General features: G+C 38.1%; 1 protein-coding gene across 6 annotated transcripts in view; it reads right to left on the bottom strand.

Moving 5' to 3' along the window:
* Positions 1-22,396, bottom strand: part of MGAT5 (alpha-1,6-mannosylglycoprotein 6-beta-N-acetylglucosaminyltransferase) — a 140,269-nt gene that overhangs the window by 35,382 nt on the left and 82,491 nt on the right. For all 6 annotated transcript variants that reach the window (XR_010884609.1, XM_067299359.1, XM_067299358.1 and 3 more), the window contains exons 6-11: positions 20,716-20,787; positions 19,982-20,143; positions 18,048-18,217; positions 17,059-17,193; positions 10,323-10,456; positions 6,229-6,362 (exon numbers count right to left, since the gene is read on the bottom strand). Coding sequence is in view for 5 of the 6 variants with exons in the window: in XM_067299359.1 (XP_067155460.1) it covers positions 6,229-6,362; positions 10,323-10,456; positions 17,059-17,193; positions 18,048-18,217; positions 19,982-20,143; positions 20,716-20,787 (807 nt within the window). In the remaining variant the exon portion in view is untranslated. The remainder of the gene's footprint in view (positions 1-6,228; positions 6,363-10,322; positions 10,457-17,058; positions 17,194-18,047; positions 18,218-19,981; positions 20,144-20,715; positions 20,788-22,396) is intronic.

The raw sequence follows: 22,396 nt of genomic DNA, 5'->3' as shown, positions 1-22,396 counted from the left end.
GCATACAATTTTCAAAAAAAATTCTTTAAAGGTTCTCAAAAGCTAAGTCTCACTGGGATAGAAGGGAATCACTCTCTTGAATGAACACTCAGTATGTAAAAGGGAATAGGAAGCGACAAGGTGTGCAGCTAATACACACTACTTTGAGTAGTAATGCAGTAGTAAAATAAAACCAGCTTCAAAATGCTGCATGCAGAAGGACACCACAACACTGAATACTTGGAGTTCCAAATCTTTTGAAAAAGTCCTCTCAGTAACCTAAGAGACTGAGTGACTAGGAAATAAAACAGCAGATAAATTCAATGTAAATAAATGTAAAGTGATGCATGTGAAAAAAACAAACCTAGCCTCACAAAAGAATGATGGACCTGAGCTGACTACTACTACTCAGAAATGAAGATTTGTCATTATGATACAGAGTTCCATGAAAAAAAGTCAGTCCAATAGTCTAAAGAGATTATTTCTGCACCTTTCTATAAATGCACAGTCCTCTCTGTCCTTGAATACTGTGCATGTTTCTGGTCCTTCTCAAAAAGAACCCAAGAGACCTGGAAGCCGTTCTAAGATGGGCAACAAGAATACAAGCTAGAGAATAGCTTCTGTCATTAACTACAGAAATCTGTAACTAATTAAGCTAGGATTCTTCAGCTTGGAAAAGGCAACTTGGCAGAATATAAAAGAGGTTTACAAAACCACGATTGGCATAAAGCACATGGATAGCGACGAATTATTCCTAATCTCTTCCAACACAAGAGAGGCCCAGACAAAGCTAGTAGGAGGCAGGTTTGGAAAAAGCAAAATTAATGGCTTTTCCTGCAACAGGTCAGAGGCTTGTGGGACTCCGTGACAAAGAATGCTGTGGAGGCAAGAAAGCTTGCACAGGTCCCAGATTAGACAAGTGCTTTGAAGAGCCCTCTAATTGAGCTCTCAAAAGTTTGTCAACAGACAGTTTATCAATAGACAACTAGACTCAGGAAATTCCCCACAGTGAAAACAGCTGGGGGGAGAGAAAATATGCAAGGGAAGTATTATGTAAACTTGCCATGCTCTTGCTCTTCCCTGAATGTCCATTTATGGCCTTTTGGTTAGATATCTACCACATATATTTGTACAAGACATACATTAGCATGTACATAGTATTTATTTGCACATAAATAATCTTTGCGTACAAAAAGAATAAAATGTCTCAGTAAAAACTGGCGTTCTTCACGATCTGCTGGAATTCCTGCTCATTCAGTTCCCTCTCCTCATCTTTAGCTATTTGAACACTCCTTGCTTATTTGAACACTCCTTTTTTTCATCCACGAAGTTTGCTCCAGCGCTTTGTCTGCACTAAGGTTTTTGCAAGCTTTGCCGATTTCATTGCCGTCAAATGCTCGCCAATGCCCGATGAGGAATTCCCTGTCCTTTGAATGAGAGTTTCCAGGACTAACAATGGGACAGACTTGTGCACTACAAGAGCTGAAGCAGAATACTGCAGGGGTACAGGAGAAAACAGGTGAGATCACAGGAACAAAAACAGTCCATGCGTTGTTATTGTGATAATCAAATAGTAGTAGATGATTGTGTTAACCAGTATCATTAACTTCATGAAGAACAACAAAGGCAAGTGCAAGGTCCTGCACCTAGGAAGCAATAAACCCATGCACCAGTACAGGTTGGGGGTTGACCTGCTAGAAAGCAGCTCTGCGGAGAAGGACCTGGGAGTGCTGGTGGACACCAAGTTAACCATGAGCCAACAACGTGCCCTTGTGGCCAAGAAGGCCAATGGTATCCTGGGGTGCATCAGGAAGAGTGTTGCCAGCAGGTCGAGCCCTGGTGAGGCCACATCTGGAGCCAGTTCTGGGCTCCTCAGTACAAGAGGGATGTGGCACTACTGGAGTGAGGCCAGCAGAGGGCTATGAAGATGATTAGGGGATTGGAACATCTCTCTTATGAGGAAAGGCTGAGAGAGCTGGGCCTGTTCTGCCTGGAGAAGAGAAGGCTGAGAGGGGATCTTATCAATGTATACAGATATCTAAAGGGAGGGTGTAGAGAAGATGGAGCCAGACTCTTCTCAGTGGTGCCCAGAGACAGGACACAAGGCAACGGGCACAAACTGAAATACAGGAAGTTCCATATGAATATGAGGAAAAACTTCTTTACTGTGAGGGTGACAGAGCACTGGAACAGGTTGCCCAGAGAGGTTGTGGAGTCTCCTTCTCTGGAGATATTCAAAACCTGCCTGGATGCAATCCTGTACAATGTGGTCTAGGTGACCCTGCTTGAGCAGGGGGGTTGGACTAGATGATCTCCAGAGGTCCCTTCCAACCTCAACCACTCTGTGATTCTGAGACTCTGTGATTATAAGACCTCACTAATTCATTTTGTAGGTGCAAAGTGCTGCAAAAAGAAAGGAAAAGCAAACAACCCAGGTGATCACTGACCTGTCCTTTCTTTAAAGTGGTTCTTAAAAAGCTATTTCAAAATAAGTGTTGAATAAGCCTTCAAAAGTGTACATATAAGATAGAAAAGGCCACAGTGCTGTTGCAAATTTGGAGGAAGATGAAATGAGAAGACGCCAAGACAAGTTTGTTGTGTGCTGACTGTGCAGGAGAGAAAGGGTGAGGATTTTTTCTCCCCTCTCTTCTGTATCTTCTAGCTTCAAACATGAAACAAAATGTTCAAACTATGTTGCTAATGATGAAGCACAAAAACCAATCAGAAGGAAATCAGAAGGAAGGCAAAGGCAACATTGGCTGCAACAAGACACTGATCTGCGCTAGTAATAGAAACACATCCTAGAAATACATTCTCCTCTGACTTATCCCCACTCTCTTCCTCCCACCCCATCCAACAAGGCACAGAATTGGGGAAATTACATATATCCCAAGGAGCTATAAAGGGGAGAGGTTCAGCAAGAACAACCTTGATTATGTAATTTCCTGTTAAGAACAAGCTAAAAAGTAACAATCTCCTATATCCAATTCTTCAAAACTTGTTACGCAGACAGTAACCATTTAAGAATTCCCATCTTGTTAAGCAGCACTATTAACAAAACTTACTATTTTGCCTCTAAATATTTAAATATTTTTAGTGCAGCTGTACTTGAATACATTGCAATACAAACTTTCTGCGGGTAAGCATCTTATGACTGTATATTACATGTTCAGGGCTATTTTCTGATACAGGCAAAATTGTCTTCTCTTGTGGCATTCCACAAAACAAAACACAGCAAATAATTTAAACTGAATCCTGACTCACTTTTCTACCAAGGACTGAGTGTAGAAATAACAGAATAGTATGATGTGGAGTTGCATGAAGAAGAACAAAGAAAAGACTTCTACCTAAACAGGAGTGAAGACAACATGAAAGGCTCCAAACATTCCCTTTTAATTGAAATGTTCTGTAATTAAAGCCAGTTTTGATAATGGAGAGTATTATGGGTTTCACTTGCATTTTATTCATTCCATTTCACTCAGGCAGAGAGAGGTCGCTAGTCATTAGTACTGCCAGAAATCCCAGACAAAAACTCAAACCTTTGATTACAACACACACATTCAAAGCTTGGCAAATGTTGCCTTGATAGTTTACCTATAAGGATAACCTTTAGAAATGCACTTAGCGCCTCCTGTTTGTACTCCCAACCCACTTAAGACTGATTTAGTTAACAGAGTGAAATGATCAAGATGATCTAGGTTTCCTGCAGTCTCTGCAGCATACATGCTTCACGATCTCCATCAAAACTTATCTGGACATCCCCACTATAAAATGGGATTAATGCCACTGGTCTCAGGCCATGGGCTGACATCTTTTTCTGTATCCAGCAGAACTGTCAGAAGAGCTCACTGTATTCCTCTCCCTGTTACTCATCATCTTCATATCAGAGTTTAATCCCACTCAAATGATGTGGCAAGGCAGAACGTTGCCTGTAAGCAATCCATAATTCTCTTTAGCTGCAATAAAGGAGGTTAGTTTAAACAATTTAAACAGGTGGTGCAAGCTAGCCAGTTCTGTCCAGTCATGCAGCATATCAGCAGAGCTGGGGATATGGAGATTTCTAGCAAAATTAAAATGACAAGGAATTTGGAACCTTTTTTCTACAGGCCAAGCTGAATGCAGAAAAGGAGATAGATCCATAATTATGTGAAACCTTGACGGCAGTTAGCTATTCTGGTTCCCCCTCCAGGGGAAAAAGAAGATCACTCTGAACTGACAGTCTCGTATCTTGTGTGCATCTCAGTTCCATTTCAGATCCGACTGGTTTATTTGCAACGAGTTATTTGCCAGTGATATTCCTAAAAAGCCCCTCACTCTGGGATTCAGAACATTCTCCCCTCCACCCTGTGCTTCTCTTAATGACCGATTAGAAGCAGCAGTGACACATGTATTCAGTGGAGAGTACACTTTCGTTAATTGGCCATATCCAATATAAAGAAAAATAGCAGGATAAATAGATTAGTCTGGGTTCAGTACAAGCCATAGTGGCAGATGAAAAGAGCATTAAACTGGGGAAATGAAGGAAACATGAAATAAGCAAATTATACAGACACAAGACTAGTTCAAGCTTTCTGTTGATCAGAAGAATTGCATTTTTATCACTCTCAGTAAGACTTTCCACACTGTCACTGATGCAAGCCCTATCTGCAGTGATTGTACCGGTGCACAGGAAGCATGGGCATGCCAGACTGCAAGTTCCAGTTATGATGTGCTTGATGTTACAAGCATACAGTATACATTTTAATATGGCTAAATATTACATCATACATCTTGGAAGAAAAAAGGTAGGCAATATTTATAAAATGAAGCAGTGTCTTGAAGAGCAGCAGTTCCAAAAAAAGGACAGAAGGGTCTTGGCTGAGAAGTCATCTTGATATGAGTTCCCACTGGTGAAAAGGGGATATGTGTAATAACGCATACAGCGTTTCTTTTTCTTTTGGTGCTGGTATGGCCAATGTGCCCCTTGCTAGCATTCACATTTCAAGAAGAAAGTGAATAATCTTGAGAAGGTTCAGAGAAAACATATACACAAGAACACCTAAGGATTAGGAAGCACAAAGCTTTCAGTAGTTCAGTATAGGCTTTTCAGAAAGAAGACTTTGACTTCAACTTATACATTCCTACAGGGTAACAGAAACACTATCAATCCTGTAGACAAAGTGTATAATTGATACAAAGCATGGAAATTAAAAGTTTGGGAATCTGAATCAGAAATAATGTAGAAGTTTAAGAGAGAGGGCAATTACTTAAGGAGTTTACCAAGGAAAGTCGTGGAGCTTCCATTGCATGCTATTTAAAAATCAAGATTAGATATTCTTTTCCAAAAAGCCATGTTCTTGTCTGAATCAGCTCATGAATATCCCGTGTGTCATACAGAACCTCTGAGGCTAGACAGTTACAAGGCTCTCCTCCAGTCATATAAGCTATTAATACATACTGCTGAATTGATGCAGACAGAATAAACTGATACAGTTATATATGCCAGCTAAAAAATCCTGGTGACTAAGCAAAACCCTTGTTCTCAGATCCAACTACTACTCAACAGGTTGTTCTGCTGATATGTATTTCCTACCAATCAGGTCAGGAAGTATAGATGATCATTACGTCCAACTGTTCCTGAAAGACTGATAATAAGATCAGGAACTGAAAGTACAAGAGCTTCAGCCAGATGAAGACTCGAATTAAGGATCCCAGCTCTATTCCAAGCATTCAGCAGACAGAAGAACAAACTGCAAATGGGGAGATACCAAGACATTCTACAACACGAGCCAAACATGCACTCCTTCAAATTACTTTACTCCCGTTACTTTAAACAGCTTCTGCATTTTCCAGTATTCTGATATCAGCACTGTAAAAACTTGTACTGTATTATTTTCTGGAGACAAAATAAGCATCCTAATTGTTTGCATATAAATCAAGCCCTTTGTCAAAGAAGGGAAATGGTACTCAACTCTCAGAATACCATGCACCTGTATACAGCTACATACACTAGAAGCTTTTGCAGTTTTTCTTCTATCAGTGAAGAGTGCATAAAAAATAGTAAAGGATCTGTCTTGATTGAGGCAGGCAGATGTTTCCTCATCAGAAAGGCTCCAAAATGTTTAACTCAATTCTTTAAATATGTTTATTCCTCCCCCCCAAAAAAAACCTTAGTAGATTTCGAGAGAAGGGATACTCTAAGTTATGAGTTTTGCCTTATTATCTTGATCAAGAAAAATTTGACCACGTATATGAGGATGGAACACTCACCTTCCAGAAGCTATCCACTTTGCCATAAACTAGAGACTGATTCTGCCTTTTGATGTCATTAATGTGTTTAATGTCACTAGAATTCAGATGCTGCTCTACCACAAATCCAAGGAAGCTGTTATCCGGAGTATGAGCTGTAAGAAATAGAGCATATTCAAAATCTTTTAAAGTATCACTTAATATTATAAAAGTGTGGCTGTTGTCAGAAAAGTAAGAAACACGTTATTCAACAGCTCACTTCTTTACATGCATACTGAGATACACATTTGCCTGCTATATTATTATTAATAATTCTTATTAACTTTAAGTCCTGCTGCACATGTCTACTGAAGTAAGCTGTTATTTTCTGGCTCATTTCCTGCCTGCAATAAAAATTCTGTATCTGGACCTAGGCCAATGATAATGATTTTCTGTGTGCTCAGCTTTATTAATGGAGACAAGAGAACCAGAAGGAACCCAGCTTGACAATCTCAGAGAGCACAGCACCAACAGTTTAAAAAAACCAATGTATATATGCTTGAAAACAAAGCTCTAAGTTGCTGAATAGCATAAATAAACTTTAGTAACTTTTTTGGTTCATCTCATATATTGGAAGGGCTAACCCCAAACATCCAACTCGCTACACATTATGCATCCACCCCAATTATTAGCCTATGGTGTCAAACAAAACAAGAAATCAAAATACAGTTTTCACTGCTTCATTCACTCACTGATATCTATCATAAAATACTAAAAGGCGACAACTAAAGAAGTTAGCAAAAGTTCTGCATTAATCTAGTTCCCAGACAAATAAAGTGCATGCAAAGGATATGCAGTTTACTTGGAACTCATCTATATTATCTTTAGTCTCTACTGGTCTTTTTTCAGCAGTGACATCCAGTAATGCTAGCCACTGGTCTCCTCCCATGAGGAGCCACAGCTGTAGGCTCAGCACAACTAAGTTTCCTTTTCTCTTTTTGACAGTGTGTTTAATTCTAGGGATGGTCTCTAGTGTTCAAGGCTTCAGTTAAGAGCCATACCTACTGTATAAGATCTGTCCCAAAACATACGGGGGTTTATGCATATCTAGAGAGTGTTATAGCCTCACAAGGCTACAGAGAAATATGCTGCAATAAATACTAGGAACTCCTACATAAGCCTTCCCCCTTTTTAATTCTGGCACACAAGTTGAAAACATTTTAGTAAGCACACTTGGCAAAGTAAAAACAAAACCAAAAAACAAAAGAAAAAGAACGACAACAGAAGCCCAGGCAGACATGACACATGCCATGCACATGCAGACATGACAAATGCCATGCTAAACCTACATTCAGAGTTCTAAAAGAAAAAAAGTCTATTGCAACTATGAGTTTTTTCTTGTTGATTCTTGAAAATCAGCCAACTGCATAATGCAGTAGAAGAGAAGTCATACACAGTGTATATTTTCCTCTGTCATTAAATTTAGTCTTTCCAATGACAATTACTCTTTTTCACAAAAAATTCCTCAGCAACAGCCAGGCACTCGCTCAGCTCCAAGGACTTGTTAGAATTTAGCATAACAAATGGCACAGTGCAAATATGCCTCAGAAGAGCATTTTTCCATCCTTTCATGTTTTTGGATAACAGACTGCATTCAAAGGAGAAGCAAGGCAGTACATACTCAAAAGAAAAAAAAACTTTATTAAAGTTAGCACTTATGATCAACTGGTGGTATTCACTGCCTCAAAGACCATTGACAGGAAGCATTCAGAAGGATATTTAAGCAAGACCATGCACTTTTACAAGCACTAGTGCTGTTATTTTGCATAAAAGAATTTAAAAAACATAAAAAGGGAACAAACTCATGCTTCAGAAAGACTCAGAGAACATGGTGAAGCAATTTGCTAATATACCACAAGTTAGAATATGGCTTGCTTGTTGTTCACTAATAATCTTCAGCCCTTATAACCAGAGTCCTCAAAACACAGTAAGAGTCTGTGGATTTTGGGAAGCTGTTCAGGGTTCCAAACTAAGATAAAATCCTTACTGATGCACAACAAACTTTTTAATCACAACCCAATAAAGACTGTGCTACCTCTGCAACAGAGAAAATAAATAAATAAATAAATAAATAAATAAATAAATTTTAAGTATCGCAAAACATGCTGACTCTTTTGCACCTAGTACAAAAAGAAGAAAAATCCTTGAAAAATCTATTGCACTGTAACCACTCATGCTTCAGAATGAGTTTGCTTGTAATCTACTTACCACTTTTCCTGCAGGGGAAAAAACAGCAGTCATTTCTAGTATTAAAAACCTGAAATGGTTATTTCTTCAAGTTCCAACACAGTTTGACTATTCTGATAATTCATTATGATCTGATTTACTCTGAACAAGAGAATGTAACAGTCACCTGTAACAGAGGCGACATAACAGAGAATTTCTCTGTGGGAAAAGTTTACCTTCTTCCACATTTCATGGAGTGGGGCTGAGCAGAGCACACTCAGAGCACACAGCTGGACCACAAGTATTCACGCAACTACTTTCCTCAAGTGCACCATCACCTTGTGCGCTCTCTTGAGCAGGACCTCACACACAAATTTCTGAACAACCGGACTACTTAAGCACAGCACAATCAAGCCTAGGGCTTCCATTCAGGACATAAACCAACAAATATTAGCTAAGGTCTGAGGAAGTAAAAAGCAAAGTCTGTGGATGCGGAACACATTCTGTGGATGGTCTATTACCATCCAGGTAAAAACTCTGTAACCACTTCCAAGCCACATTTCCTCACCCTGCTTTTTGTTACTTGCTTTTAAACAAGTGTGAATGCAGTCTTTTATCTGCTGAACAACCTTCACTTATATTTCTTTGGAAAAACTCGCACAGAAAATGTTGACAGACAAAACATGCCTCTTCCAAGAATTTTACAGGGCAGCTAAATTCAAAGGCATGTCAACCAGACACCAGTGTGTATACTTCTGTTACGAAGAGTGAAAAGTTTGTGAGGTCTGTTCAGAGAGAACTGTACTTGCCCTGGCCTTGGTTTTAGATATGGAATCCTACCAAACTTCACGGGTCATGCTGGGCACTATCAAGAGTTTCTTTATAGACTTGGCCTGAGATGCAGCTGCACACAACCCGCTCTTTCCTTTTTGCTAAACCTCACTCCCCTCAAGCTGGCTGGGCATGGTGAGGCTTTTTGCACCCTCCAGAGATAACAAACTTGAATAACCACTACACGCAAAAAAAAGATCCTTAATTTCTAGAACCTAACCCCATAAAGTCAAAGACTAGGGCCAGAGTAGGTCACTGAAAACATTTAATCAGACCCAATTCGTACACAGTTCAGAGATTGTTTTTGCTGAGTTTCTGTTTTAGTTCTTCTATTTGGAAGATATTTAATGATGTTTCAAAAATGTACAGCAGTAGTGAAATACACTAATCCACTTTTGAATTGTTCAAATATTTAGTTATTCTCACATTCTAGTTTTTCAATAGCTTTGTACATCACTGGGATAAAAATCTGAATCAGTTCACCTCAGGATGAATGTTCCCAAAAGGAAAACAAGTTAGATGATAATCTTGACAGTATCTGCCAAAAAATTACGGAGACAAAAATCATTTTTGCTGAGTACCAGTTTATGAATCTTGAATGTAAAGAAATAGAAAAGGAATTGTGCTGCTCAGTTGTTGAGGAAAAAAGGCAGAAATACAATAACACAGTCAAAATCTTCAGCTTAATATGACTACATATAAGAACAATGCAGTTTATAAAAATGCAATCACTCTAGCAAGTACCTCAAAAACCTGTCACACTGTAGCAGGATTTGAGAAGCCAAAAATAAGAAAAGTGAACTCAGAGACACTTGAAGGAAAAGCCAATCACCACTTTCTGTAGGTAACCTGAGATAAAACTTCCCTGCTATTATTTATATTAATCTCACATTGTGCTTTTCAGATTTCTGAATGAAAGTACTACAGAGATTTTGCACAGTCTACAGGCAATTATGAATCATCCCATCTCCCTACATTTTATGAAACCATGAACTGGCCTTTAATAATACAAAAAATCTTCTCAATGAGAACATTCCTTTCTTAAGTGCCAAATTATTTTTGAATCCAGGGATACTTACGGAACATTGTATAAAACTGCTGTGGATTCAGGTTCCATTTTCCCCATGGTGTCTTGTGACCTTTAGATTGGGCATAATGGGCATGGTTAAACTCTGGTTCAGTTCCAAAGGAATCCAGAACTCTTAACATGCACCTGAAAGAAAAAAAAATTCTCTAGGTATATATACATATGTATATAAATGAATAAATGTAGTTACAATAATTAGTGAGGTTTGTTTTGTTTGGGTTTGCAACTATGCATGATGTATACTTTTTAATTTCAAATGTTTCTGTTCATATTACATTCACAAAGACATTATAAAGATCAGAAAATTCAAGGATTTATCAGACATTCAAATAGCAATCCTGCAGTTTATTTGGGTCTCTTTATTCCGACAGAAAGGAGTCATGCTTGAACACCTAAGTAGAGGTTATGAGAACGCTACGGTGATCATCTACATTTCTGAAGCTCTGCAGGAGAATTTAGGCAGGAAAAGGAGGACTCTCCCTCATCCATTTCCTACTGTTCTCGCGTACTACTACAAAACCAGTGCAACAGCCAAGGGTCATGTGCCAAGAAGATCAGAGCAGAACAGTACTTTGTCTTTAGACAACTGTATTTTGTCTCCTGATTCTCACTTTTGGGTCAGTCAGATCTACTGCAGAAGCACTGAAGAGTTTAGTTTGCTGAACGCTTGCAGTCAGACAGGATATTTATTTGTTTATGAATCGTTTTATCGCATTTCTGAAGAAACAATACAGAAGCCAAATGTCTACAACAACCTGACCTAAAAACAGAAAGCTTGGCAGTAGATTACGAAGGGTCTAGATAAGAAACTCAAACTAAATCTTTTACGTAAAGTCCTATTAATTCCTTGAAAAAAAAGTTTATTTCATTTAGGACTTGTTCCTTTCAAAAAGGGCCAGAAGACATAAAAGGCGCCAAATTCTCGACATGAAAAAAGAGGGCAAACTGCAGCAGACACGTTCTAGAACTGATGTTCCAAAAATGCAGTCCCCTAAGCTTTTGATATTGCTTAGACAAGAACTTTTTTTGTGGCCATCATACTGACCATTAGCTCCACTGCAAGTGATCTATATTGTATGGATCCAAAGTTGTCGTCCCTACCATTTTTCAGCATCCACAAACAAAATTTTGGGAAGAGATTTATATAGGATGTGTAGGGTCATGTGTCACATTGCATTATGCTGTGCAGACATGAACTCTATCACTGCGCATCATGTCACCGGGCTTGTATGTGCTAAGAGACACAACCACAGGGGTGACATGGAAGGCAGAGAGCTGCAAAAGTTTCTATCAAAAGTGGCAGTATTTCCCAGTCTTCAAAATTTCCCATGCCTCAAGCCCATATACATTCTCTTAAGTAAAACACCATTTTTGTGGCTTCAAAATGCAAAAGAACTTAGTCCCAAAGAAATGTTTACAGACTTCTTATATACTATTCCTTTCACTTAGGTATCAGATTGAAAAAAAAAAGAGCAACAGCAACTTTTAAACTTTCACATGAAATGCCACCTTTGTATTTGAGAATACAGAACAGAGCAAATTTAATTTTTTTTAATCTTTATGAAGATCTTCCAAGAAAAATGAAAGTCAAAATATACAACACATTCCGATTCACCAAACAACAAAGCTGACAGCTCAGTTTGTGCGTTGTGTAATCCAGTGTTTTATGTCAATGGTTCTCAGTGCAAATATTTTACAATGGTGGCAATTATCTCTGCATCATACAAAATACTCCAGCAGGACCAAAACAGCTTCTGCGGTGATCAGTCAGACAGTAATAAAAGCCCTTATTTCTTGGCTGGCCTTAAAACAGAATTCTTATCAAATACACAGCTTTTGGCCAGGTGCATGAGTGCAGACAAATGAGAAAATGGGCAGAGGCTACTGAAAAACCCTAACACTGCTGGAGTTTGTTAAATCACGCATATAAGAAGCATTAAGTTGCATGCTATCACCTCCACGTGCTTTGTTTCCTCTCTCATTTTTCCCCTGTATTGAGCTGTAAGGTATGTAGCACTAACTGTTCATAGCGATACGAGTTACTATATCCAATATGCAGCAGGGCTCTGAGCAGCAGGACAGGAAACGCGAGGGAGGCTGCAACAGGCAGCAAGCTCAACCGGGAAGCAGGGAAAACAAAGCATGTGTTTAAACGAATAGGGTGTGAAGAAAGTCAGAAATGTAAGAGAAAAAGATCACAGCAGAAAGCATGTGTGCAGAAAGGGTATGAGATGTCAAAAGTTTAAAGTGATGAACCTAACACCTGAAATACAGCAGAAAAGAACCAGGAAAGTACCATATTCTCTTTTTGTTTCACTTAGCTGTTTGAATCTCTTTAAATTTAACAGTTTAACACATAATATTTTAGTATTTCTAAAGTGAAATAATTCTTATTTCAAAAAACAAAAGGCAGTGAAATATTTTAAATCCAAATGTCAAATCAGTGAGATTTTTATTTCAGTTTTTCAATCAATTTCCCCTTCCTTCCCAAAATGTCACCCTGCGTTAGTAGGGAAGTTGCAGAGAATTACAGCATGCCTTGGAACTGGTGTCAGACTGGTAAGACTATTCAATGACGTGCTTGGTCGACTCAAAACAGATTTAATTTAAAAACCAGACAGTCACATATCTCCTCTTTAAAAATGCTAAACAGAACCATTCTTAAATGTTAAGAAAATAACTAAAATACTGAGAACTAGTGTGTGTGTGTGTGTGTGTGTGTGTGTGTGTGTGTATAAAAAAATATATATATTTTTTGTTTAATCAACTAAAGCCAGGCAGTATTTAAAACCAAGTATGAAATTTCTCTCACACCCAACAGCTTGAAAGCAAGAGACTTCACTGTCACAGAACACGGAGGGCTGTTCTTGGCCACACTAGCGTGACACCACTCGATATTCTACACTGAGTGTGCCAGAAAGCACTCTTCCGTCTACAAAAGATCTCTATAAACCATATGTGATTTCTTAAGAAGCGCCCTTCCCCCCAAAAATACCCCCAAAAAACATCAACCAACCAACCAAACGATCGATGGGTCGCAAACTGCTTACAGAAACATCCACATTATTGTTTTCTTTATTCTAACATATAAGTGAAAACATTGGGGCCTATAAGAAAAAAGGACAAAAGGAACCCAGGATTAGCACTGTTCTTAAAGTAACTAATTTGTATGTACCTATACACATTTATTTGTATCCTCCTGAGGTTCCAGTTCTCTACTGCCACTTCCTCCTTGCCTGCACTAGCAGCACGGTCCGGCAGCGCTCATCACTGTGCGCACCTAGCGGCTGTGCCAGAGTAAACCACAAAATAAAGGGTAGGCGCATGCCAATGGCCGTGGACAGACCAAAGCCAAGTGCCTGGCAGCAAGTTGGCCGATCCGCAGCCAGCTCCCAGCTGGAAGCTCTGCGGCTGCACGAGCGGAGGCACAGCACCGTGCCACCACGGACACACAGGCTCCAGGCTGCTCCGGCTTGGCTCCGGCCAGGTCAGACCGTGGGCAGCTCATGTCTGCCGACAGCAGTCGCTGTGGATGCGCACATTAACTTTCAGGCAGCTCCGTATTTGAATTTCAAATGTAAAAACTTAGTCAGAAAGCATCCCTCCTAAAACAGATATATTCTACAGAACATATAAGAAGCAGGAATGCTGCTCATTTTTCATGATACCTGTCATGTTAATTTATTTCAAAAATAAAGCCAGTTAGATTTTTGGCATATGGGAATGAGTCATTGCTAGAGAGACTGTAAAAAAATGAAAAAATGCCAGATTCTTATGTGCAGTATGGAGGACGCGGGTGCTAAGAAAGGCGATGAGCTGTACTTCTCAAACTATATTAAGCCGCTAATTTTTATATTTCCTTGACAAGATCCTTCAGCATTTTTATGGGCCTGTTGCTTCATTGCACATAAATCACTTCCAAATATCCAGACTTCAGAACTGAAATATACTGCGTGTCCACGCAATCTTCTGCTGGAAAGTAAGGTGCACGCAGAAAACAAGGTCTGTTTTGGTGCACTCAAGTTATTGACAGCACCAACGATACCACAGGAAAAGTACGTACTACCTAGAGTCACTGGTGCTACAAACTTCACGCGTATAAAACGGTATTCTGGTTGTTCAGAAATATTCACCTCCCACAGCAGCAGGGTCATTCTTTTTGAGCTGGCAGTCCTGGAAACCTGACTTGCAATCACCAGCAATTTCCTCAGGGTTCAAGTTCTCTCACAAAGAATATACGGCACTTAATGCCAAAGAGACTGTTTTGAAGGCATAATTTTGTTCTACCACTCTATTCCAGTGTGAAGTCAATAAGTAGTTTTAATTTATTTACATTTGAGTCTGGCCTGCACAAAACTGACTGTGCTAACCAGCACGTTTGCTGAAAAAGTATATGGCATAAAGGAAAGCACATCCTTCAAGAAAAGAATTATTCCTCCTGATATTAAATACTACGGAGCGAAGCAAAGTTTGTAAAGAACAAGGGCTAGACGGCAGCTATATTTATGATCCTGTTTATTTTCCTGGAATGAAATCAACAAAATACGTAAACATTGTTTTTTATACTGGGCTTCCTCATTTTAACTTGCAAATTCTTGTTACTCTGACAAAGTTTACGAGGTAACTTACGATGCTGAGAGGAAAAATCACTGCAACAGGATCCTTAAATAGGAGATAGCTCGCATGAAGCTATGAATTAGTTCTGCTCTAATCGATTCTGGTAAAGTCTCTGCAAGAATACTGGACCCAGTTTTGCACCCTGAACTTCAAGAACGGTATCAGCTAATTAGAGAGAACTGCTGTAAGTGCAACAAGTGGGATCAGAGGTCTACCAAACACGAACTATACAGAGCGATCCAAGACCCTGAATTTGTTTATTTTGAAGAAAAGTAAGTTGAAAGAGAGGTACAATAGAAAGTATTCTAAAGGTTGGTAGAGAAAGGGAATAATTTTTTCTTCAGACTTTTCAGTCTTCAGATCTTCATATTTTTTCTTCTGAGGGGGATGGAGCAAGTAGTAATGGGCTTAAACTGCAGTTTGCAAGAAATCGGGCCAAGAAAAACATTTTAAAAGAAGAGTTTAACAGTGTAAAACAATGGCCGGGGGATCTTTTGAAGTCTTCAACAAAAGATTCAGCAAACATCTCTCAAGAAGGACAAACACAGCTGATACTACTTTTCAGCGGGAGTATGGGCTAGATGAGGTCCTTTCAACCCCTAGAAATCTAATGCTGTGGAAAAAAAGGCATTAAGCCATTTTTTTTCCTTCTTCAAAAGCATACCAAAAACCTCCTATACTACATAAAGTATTTGTTTAGAGCTAAATTTAATTTTGCTCTCTTAAACCAGAAAGAGTCAGTCATTACCACAAATTAGAAATCAATGAAAACTAGATTGACAGTTTAAAATTTAATGATTCATGAAATAAGCAGGAAAAATTGAACAACTAATCTAATAATCTCAGGTCATGGCATTTTTCCATATCTTCATTACAGAATATACTGGAAACTGGAAGCAAAAGGGAAGAAACATTTTAAAATTAAAAATATATTTTATATCCCTTCTACAATAGTGCATGTGACCACCTACTGACAATCACATCTGGCTGCCAGCCAGCCAACTGTAGCGCAGTAGAAAATAAGATGAGATTTATTAGCAGGCTGCTAAAAACAAGATATCCATTTATTTCTCTGTTTCAAAAAAGAGACTAAGAGTAATCTCTTCTGCAATGTTGATCACGGTAGTCCCATGTAAAATTATGCTGAAAAGATGCAATGCTCTAGAAAATCTTGAGGTAGGGACAAAATAACTTTTCTGCCTTCAGAGAACACCTTTCAGTACCCTGTATCCAGCAGGATTTACTGGACTATATGGGTCTCAGAACATCACTAATTTGATTAGGTGCAGAAAAATCAAAGCCAGTGAGTTAGATTTGTTTTCATTTGGTGTAGATACATATTAGAACAACATGTGAGCCTTGCTGATGTATGGTTATGACAAAAAGAAATGCATCTAGAAAACGGTATTCAATAAGGTGGCTATACAAACTAATTTCTACCGACCTCCACCATCTTCCATTCCTAACGAAAGGATGCTTATAGATTATAGAAGCAACAACAACTGCAATTACCAGCAGGTTTATTTTTTAGACCTGCTCCTGAAGGTGAGTCCCTCTCAGCATTTTATGGGAAGGGACAGAAAAAAAAAAAAAAATCACATTGTTACAGTTACAGTTATTTAGTACCCATTATAATAGACATATCTCCACAGCCATCAATCTGTATTTCAGTATGGCTACAAGCACTAACAGTTAGACAAACATACATGTAGTACTTCAACTAAAAAACTACATCCAATCATCTTTCAGCTCATCTATTAAATCAGTGAAAAAAATTATGGGGGGGGGGGGTGGTAAAGAAGAGGGGGAAAGAAAACAACGACGACGACTCAACAAGATAACGTAATACAATAATATTAAAAATGCTTGAAAATACTATAATGTATCTGGGCCACTGTCTTCCAAATTTGCCAGAGGGAAAGAAAGATGGTATGCAACAAAGAGAGCCCCTTTATTCCTAAGACTGAAGGGCAGAGAGCTACATTTTTACTTTCAAATAAATTCAATTTCACATGGATGTACTCACTTCAGTATTTTGTATACTTATACATGTTGTTCAAGAAAAGCTCTTTAACAAAGCAATTAAGAGGTCAGATGAGTGTCATACTTACTGGTAATGTACCCATGATGGACCAAGAGTTTTCTTAAACTGAGTGAGTCCCACAATATCAATGTAAATGAGTTCTACAACTTTATCCCCCTGGGTAGGGCAGCCAGATCTGTTACCTACAACCTTCTTCATAATTCTAAACAAAACAAAAAAAGAAGGAATATGTAGAAGTATTACTTCCCAAATACCTTGAATTCATGCTATAATACTATTTACAGTCATAATTCATCTTTCAAAAAAAGCCTTATTCTAATTTTCTTTTTAAATCAAGACCCTCAGCATTTATTGAAGAACTGTTTATGCATGAATAAGACGATAATTTTCACTAAAAACCTCATCTAGTCTAAACAAGAGCATAATACAGTTGGAATGTTTAAAAAGAATGTATTTTGGAATGATCTGAAATAATTTCTGACTTCTATTGACAGCTTTATGATGTAAGAGCTCTCTATAAGAAGGTGCTGTCACATTTTCTATAAAAGTGAGAGCTACAGAAAAAGATATATGTGCTCAAACTTAAAACAGATACATTATGCTGAACTAATAGGCAAGCAAGACAAAGACAACTGAGGTAGTAATTTGACCAAACATAGACAAATAACTGTGTCAAAAGTAATGTGTTTAAAGGATTTACATTTTTAATTTAAAACTAGATACTGAGTGAAGAATAGCAGAAATTGAAGAAGAGGACACAGAAATAGGCTAGTCTATAACACCTCTTACTGCAGCTGCTTAAAAACCTGGTAAGTTGCTTAGTTTGAGTTTTCCAGCACTCATTTACAAAGCCTCAGGAGCCTGAAGCTACAGTGAAAACATATTATCCTTTTCATACCATATATATTTAGCTCATGAAAATGATCTCATTGTCTTTTTAGTGAACTACCAGTTTCATTTTATGCTTTAAGAAATTATATCCTGGACTAATAGAGGCTTCAAGAGTTTACAATTTCTTTTGTATTCTAGTTTCAAAATTGAAAGTAATCTCCTTACTCCTTGAGCTCTGCCAGTGAAGCTGAAATCCTGATGTCATGTCCCAGTAAGTAGAGAGATGTAATTAAATCACTCCACTGGACTAATTCTCCAAGTGGGCCACCACTGAACGCATTCTCTGCAATCTTGAACCCAGATTCTTTTGTCAAAAGTCCCAAATGAACAAGAATCTGAAAAAGAAAGTTGTACATGAGAGTTATTGACATTAAACATGCAACTAGTATACCTCACAGCATTTTCTCTTAAATTTTGACTGTGGCCAGGCTCCCTCCCCCACCAAAAAAAACCCACACCCCAAAACCCCCTTAATGTGAGACCTTATAATTTAATTGTGTGACAGACTTCTAGAACAGTAATTATAAGAATGTTTTCACATTGTTTGGGGCTATTATATGCCACTAGATCAGTAAGTAAACAAAAACAAAATGACAAAAAAGGAGTTATTCACAAAACAAATTGTTATGCTGCATAGAAAGTCATGGCTCATATTAGCTTATTCTAATATAACCACTTACATTCTCACGTAGGATATACTTGCTCATGCAACAAGACAGAGTAGTTAAGGTTATGCTGTTGCGAATGAGCCATTGTGAACTTGGAAAGACTACAAAAGAGTAACGGGGCTTTCCCAGCCTCTTCGCTGCCAGCGGAGGAGAGTTTTCTCGGAGGTTCCTTGCAGTCTGTGCTTGCCTTTGTAACATGGCACAGAAGCTGGGTTCCAAACACTTCACTACATACCTGGACTGTTTTATATTAGAGTCAGTACATACAGTGCCAAGCGCGCGCGCGCGCACACACACACACACACACACACTCCCCAAAACACCTAAACCTTTTTCTTTCACTCTAAAGAAGAGACATCCAAAATCCATTTTATTCTAACCTGGTGCAGCTCCCAGGATAGAACTGGCCACACGAAAATGAAATTACACTTTACAGAGCAACCTTAAACAGCTTTTAACAAAGAACAGTAGGTATCAGAGCATCCCATCAAAACTGCCTGTGCAGGACAGTACTGCTTCTTCTGTTTATTCTTGAGTTCATTCGTTCTCAGATATTCTGTTCCTTTAATAAGAAAAGGCTGGACGGCTGCTTGAAAGAGGAGGCTTGCTCCTTGAGAGGGGCTGAGCCTGCTCAAGGACAGAACGCGTAGCATGCGATGAACACGACAGCAACAGCGCAGGGCACAGACCTGCTGCAGGAGCCGAGAATCTCGAGCTGGGAGCCAAGCAGCAGCAGGCCGGGCTTAAGAAAAGGCAGAAACACGACTGTGCTCAGAGTTGGCTCCAGTTAAGAACAAGGCAGGAAGAGAAACAGTTGTGTTTACAACTTTTGCTTTTGTTTTTGTTTTATCTTACCTAGTTGAGGTTACTTAAAAAAAAAAAAAAAAAAAGGATTTTAAAAATTCAAATAAAACTGGACTTTTGAGTTCAAGAGTCTTATGGTCTTTAAATTGGACTCATTACAGGAGAAGGTCTACAAACAGATCCAACCCAAAACTGTGGCCAACTTTTAAGTCTACTCAAAACAAAAACAGAAGGACACTAACATATCAATTTTGAACAAAGGAGATGTACTAACGTTGTCTTCTATGAGTGCATAAAACACTCCACTTTCATCAGCTTGTAGTCAATTCTGAGACAAGTTTCTCCCTTTAGAAACTTCTGCATAGTCTCCCTTTTATCCAAAAATATGAAGGTTAGGAAACTTATTCAAAAATTGACTCTGAAAGTATATAAAACTACTTATAAAGCAAGAGCCCATTGAAAAAGTGTTTTTGAATAGTAAAATGCTCCTTGAAAAGAGGCACAAGTACAAACACGAACCTTTTAGACATATTTGATGTTTCTACTCCAAAGTTACTTTTCGAAAAAGACACTTAAAAGAGCCTGAATGATTGCATGTGCCAGGAGTGAAAAAGTGTTTTAACTTACCTTTTTTCGTTTTCTCTTCTCTAAATTTTGTTTTTCTGCAAGTGATTTAATTGATTCAATCCAGGCATCAGCCATCCGTCTGATGCGTAACATCATCCACCTGAATTCCTCATGCCTTGACATCATTTTGTAGAGATAATCAAAGTTTATACGAATTTCAGCCTTCAAGCAAAGCATTAAAAAAAGAAAACCGCTTAATTTATTGTTTAAATAGTGTACTTTTCACAAGTGAAAAAGCTTCCCAAACTAGAACTCTGTGCTTCACATTCCTTAATTTAAAAAATGAGGAAAAAAAGATAGGTTCCTTATGCTAAAGTTGAGATTTTAGTTCAATTATTTAAGAAATCCTTGGCTAGAAATTTCTATGCTACATAAATTACAGTTATTTTTATCATTAGCATGCAGTAGCCCCAGAACACATTTACATTGTTTCGTAAGAGATTTATTTCTACAATATAAGATTTGGTTTTGGTCACATGTTTGCAAAATGAGGTTAAAGTTATCTCTGAAACACAATATAAATTCAGAAAAATACACCGTAGACATCATATATATCAGGAATCTTCACGAGTCTGCTATAATACCATTAAGAAAAAAAACAACAGAGTATAACTTTTAAGTGAAATGTTCCTTTAAAGCTAGATTTATCTAAGAACAACGGGCTCTACAAGATGAGACAGCCTCTATCTAAATTAGATAAGCAATGTTCAAATACTTGTTTTAATGCTGTTTACCATTGTTTTTTGATCAGCTTCTTCATCGGGATTTTTTGCTCTCCAAGGTAAACGAGGACACCAATTTTCAACCTGTAAAACAATGAAAGGAAAATCAACCATTCAGTTCTACTTTCAATTGATCTATCAAACTCTCTTACTACCTTTATATTTCACCTTTTTATGGCTTGAATAAGGCACCAGATTACTAAGTCACTGCAAGCAGAAGATAAAACCACTTCTTGCAATCTGTCTTCTAAGAAAAGCATAAGAGACTTTTTGCAATTCAACACGATTTTAACCTTACAATTTGCAACCAGAAGTAGCATTTAGATATTCATTCACAACAATGAATACAGGAGATAAATGCCTTTCAAGACATTGGTCAGCTGTTAAATGCTATAAATATGGTTTCTAAATGGTCTTGTTTTCAAAACGCAGTGAGCTTTTTATGCTTCCAGTTATTAAAAAACAATATATATTTTGCAATGTTTCCTAGCTCCCCTTATAAGGTACCTCTATAAAAAGGCAAAGACTAATGAAAACTAAGGGTCAGAGTTCTACTTTGTAGATTTGATTTCTCTTTTTAGCAATATAGACAAAAAGTTGAATGAAAGAAGGTCAAAAAGTCAGAACATCCTCTTTGGAAGGTTCTTATAAATAGTAGAATCCACAAGAACTAGTAACAGTAATTCTTAGAGAAACATAATTGATGCTACTGCAATATTTCTAATATTGCCTGCTACAAAGAAACTACAATAACTAGTTAGGGTAGAAATAGCATATGATGCAAGTCCCAGAAAGTTCCTGCACTCTCCCTTCCTCTCCCTAGGAATCTCATTGCTCTTGTAGAATCTTAATTACTCATCTGCCTTAAGAAATTGGTCCATTCAATTTTGGAAAGAAGGAATCTCACTGTTAGAGGCCAGTGCACGCAAGCACAACACAAACACAGCGTACAGTGGAAAGGGAGAAAAGCAAAAATCTACAGGTCAGGTAGGATATCCCACTGCTACCAATTAAGTTCACAACTTCCAGAGAATCAGGACTCAGAATTGCTGTTATGGTTCCTCCAGTCATAGACATGTCAAAACGCAATTTTAGCTTAATTACACTACAATAAGCCTAAGATATTAGACATTAAAAGCTTAACCATACCAAATGATTGCCTAGACCACCAATCCCATGGGGGGAAAAAAAAATAGAAAACATAACTTCGTTAAAGAGAAGCATCAAGCTTAGTTAGGTTCTTCAGACAAATTATATACAAAACATTAATTTGATGCTAGGACTTAAGTTATCCAGCACATTTAATACAACATTTGATAGCAGTGACCTGATCAACCCCATTTGAAATGAGGCTCTTCACTGCTCTCCAACTCTGGAAAGACACTAGAAATTGTAGCAATTAATAGGCATAACTAACTAGTATGAATTAAGGAATCACTAGCAGAAAAGAGTTGCAAGCTTCATACTACAAATCATGCACAGTCTCAATCTCTGTGGGTTTTTTTTTAGCAGTATGAATAATGTTGAGTCTACAGGAAAGTGTTCTGAGCATTAAAATTGATCTGTATTAAGACACGACATTTCAAGCACCGCTGTACATCCTTCTTTTCTGGCTTCACGTATTTTGTGTTGCACAATCACGGATCCTAAAGGAATAGAATATTTTTCAGAGCTACCAAGGACAGCCAGCAGC

The sequence above is a fragment of the Apteryx mantelli genome, chromosome 6 (genome assembly GCF_036417845.1).
Source record: "Apteryx mantelli isolate bAptMan1 chromosome 6, bAptMan1.hap1, whole genome shotgun sequence".
NCBI lineage: Eukaryota > Metazoa > Chordata > Aves > Apterygiformes > Apterygidae > Apteryx > Apteryx mantelli.
The sequence above is the reverse complement of the archived record's forward strand: the minus strand, read 5'-3'. Positions and strand labels throughout refer to the sequence as shown.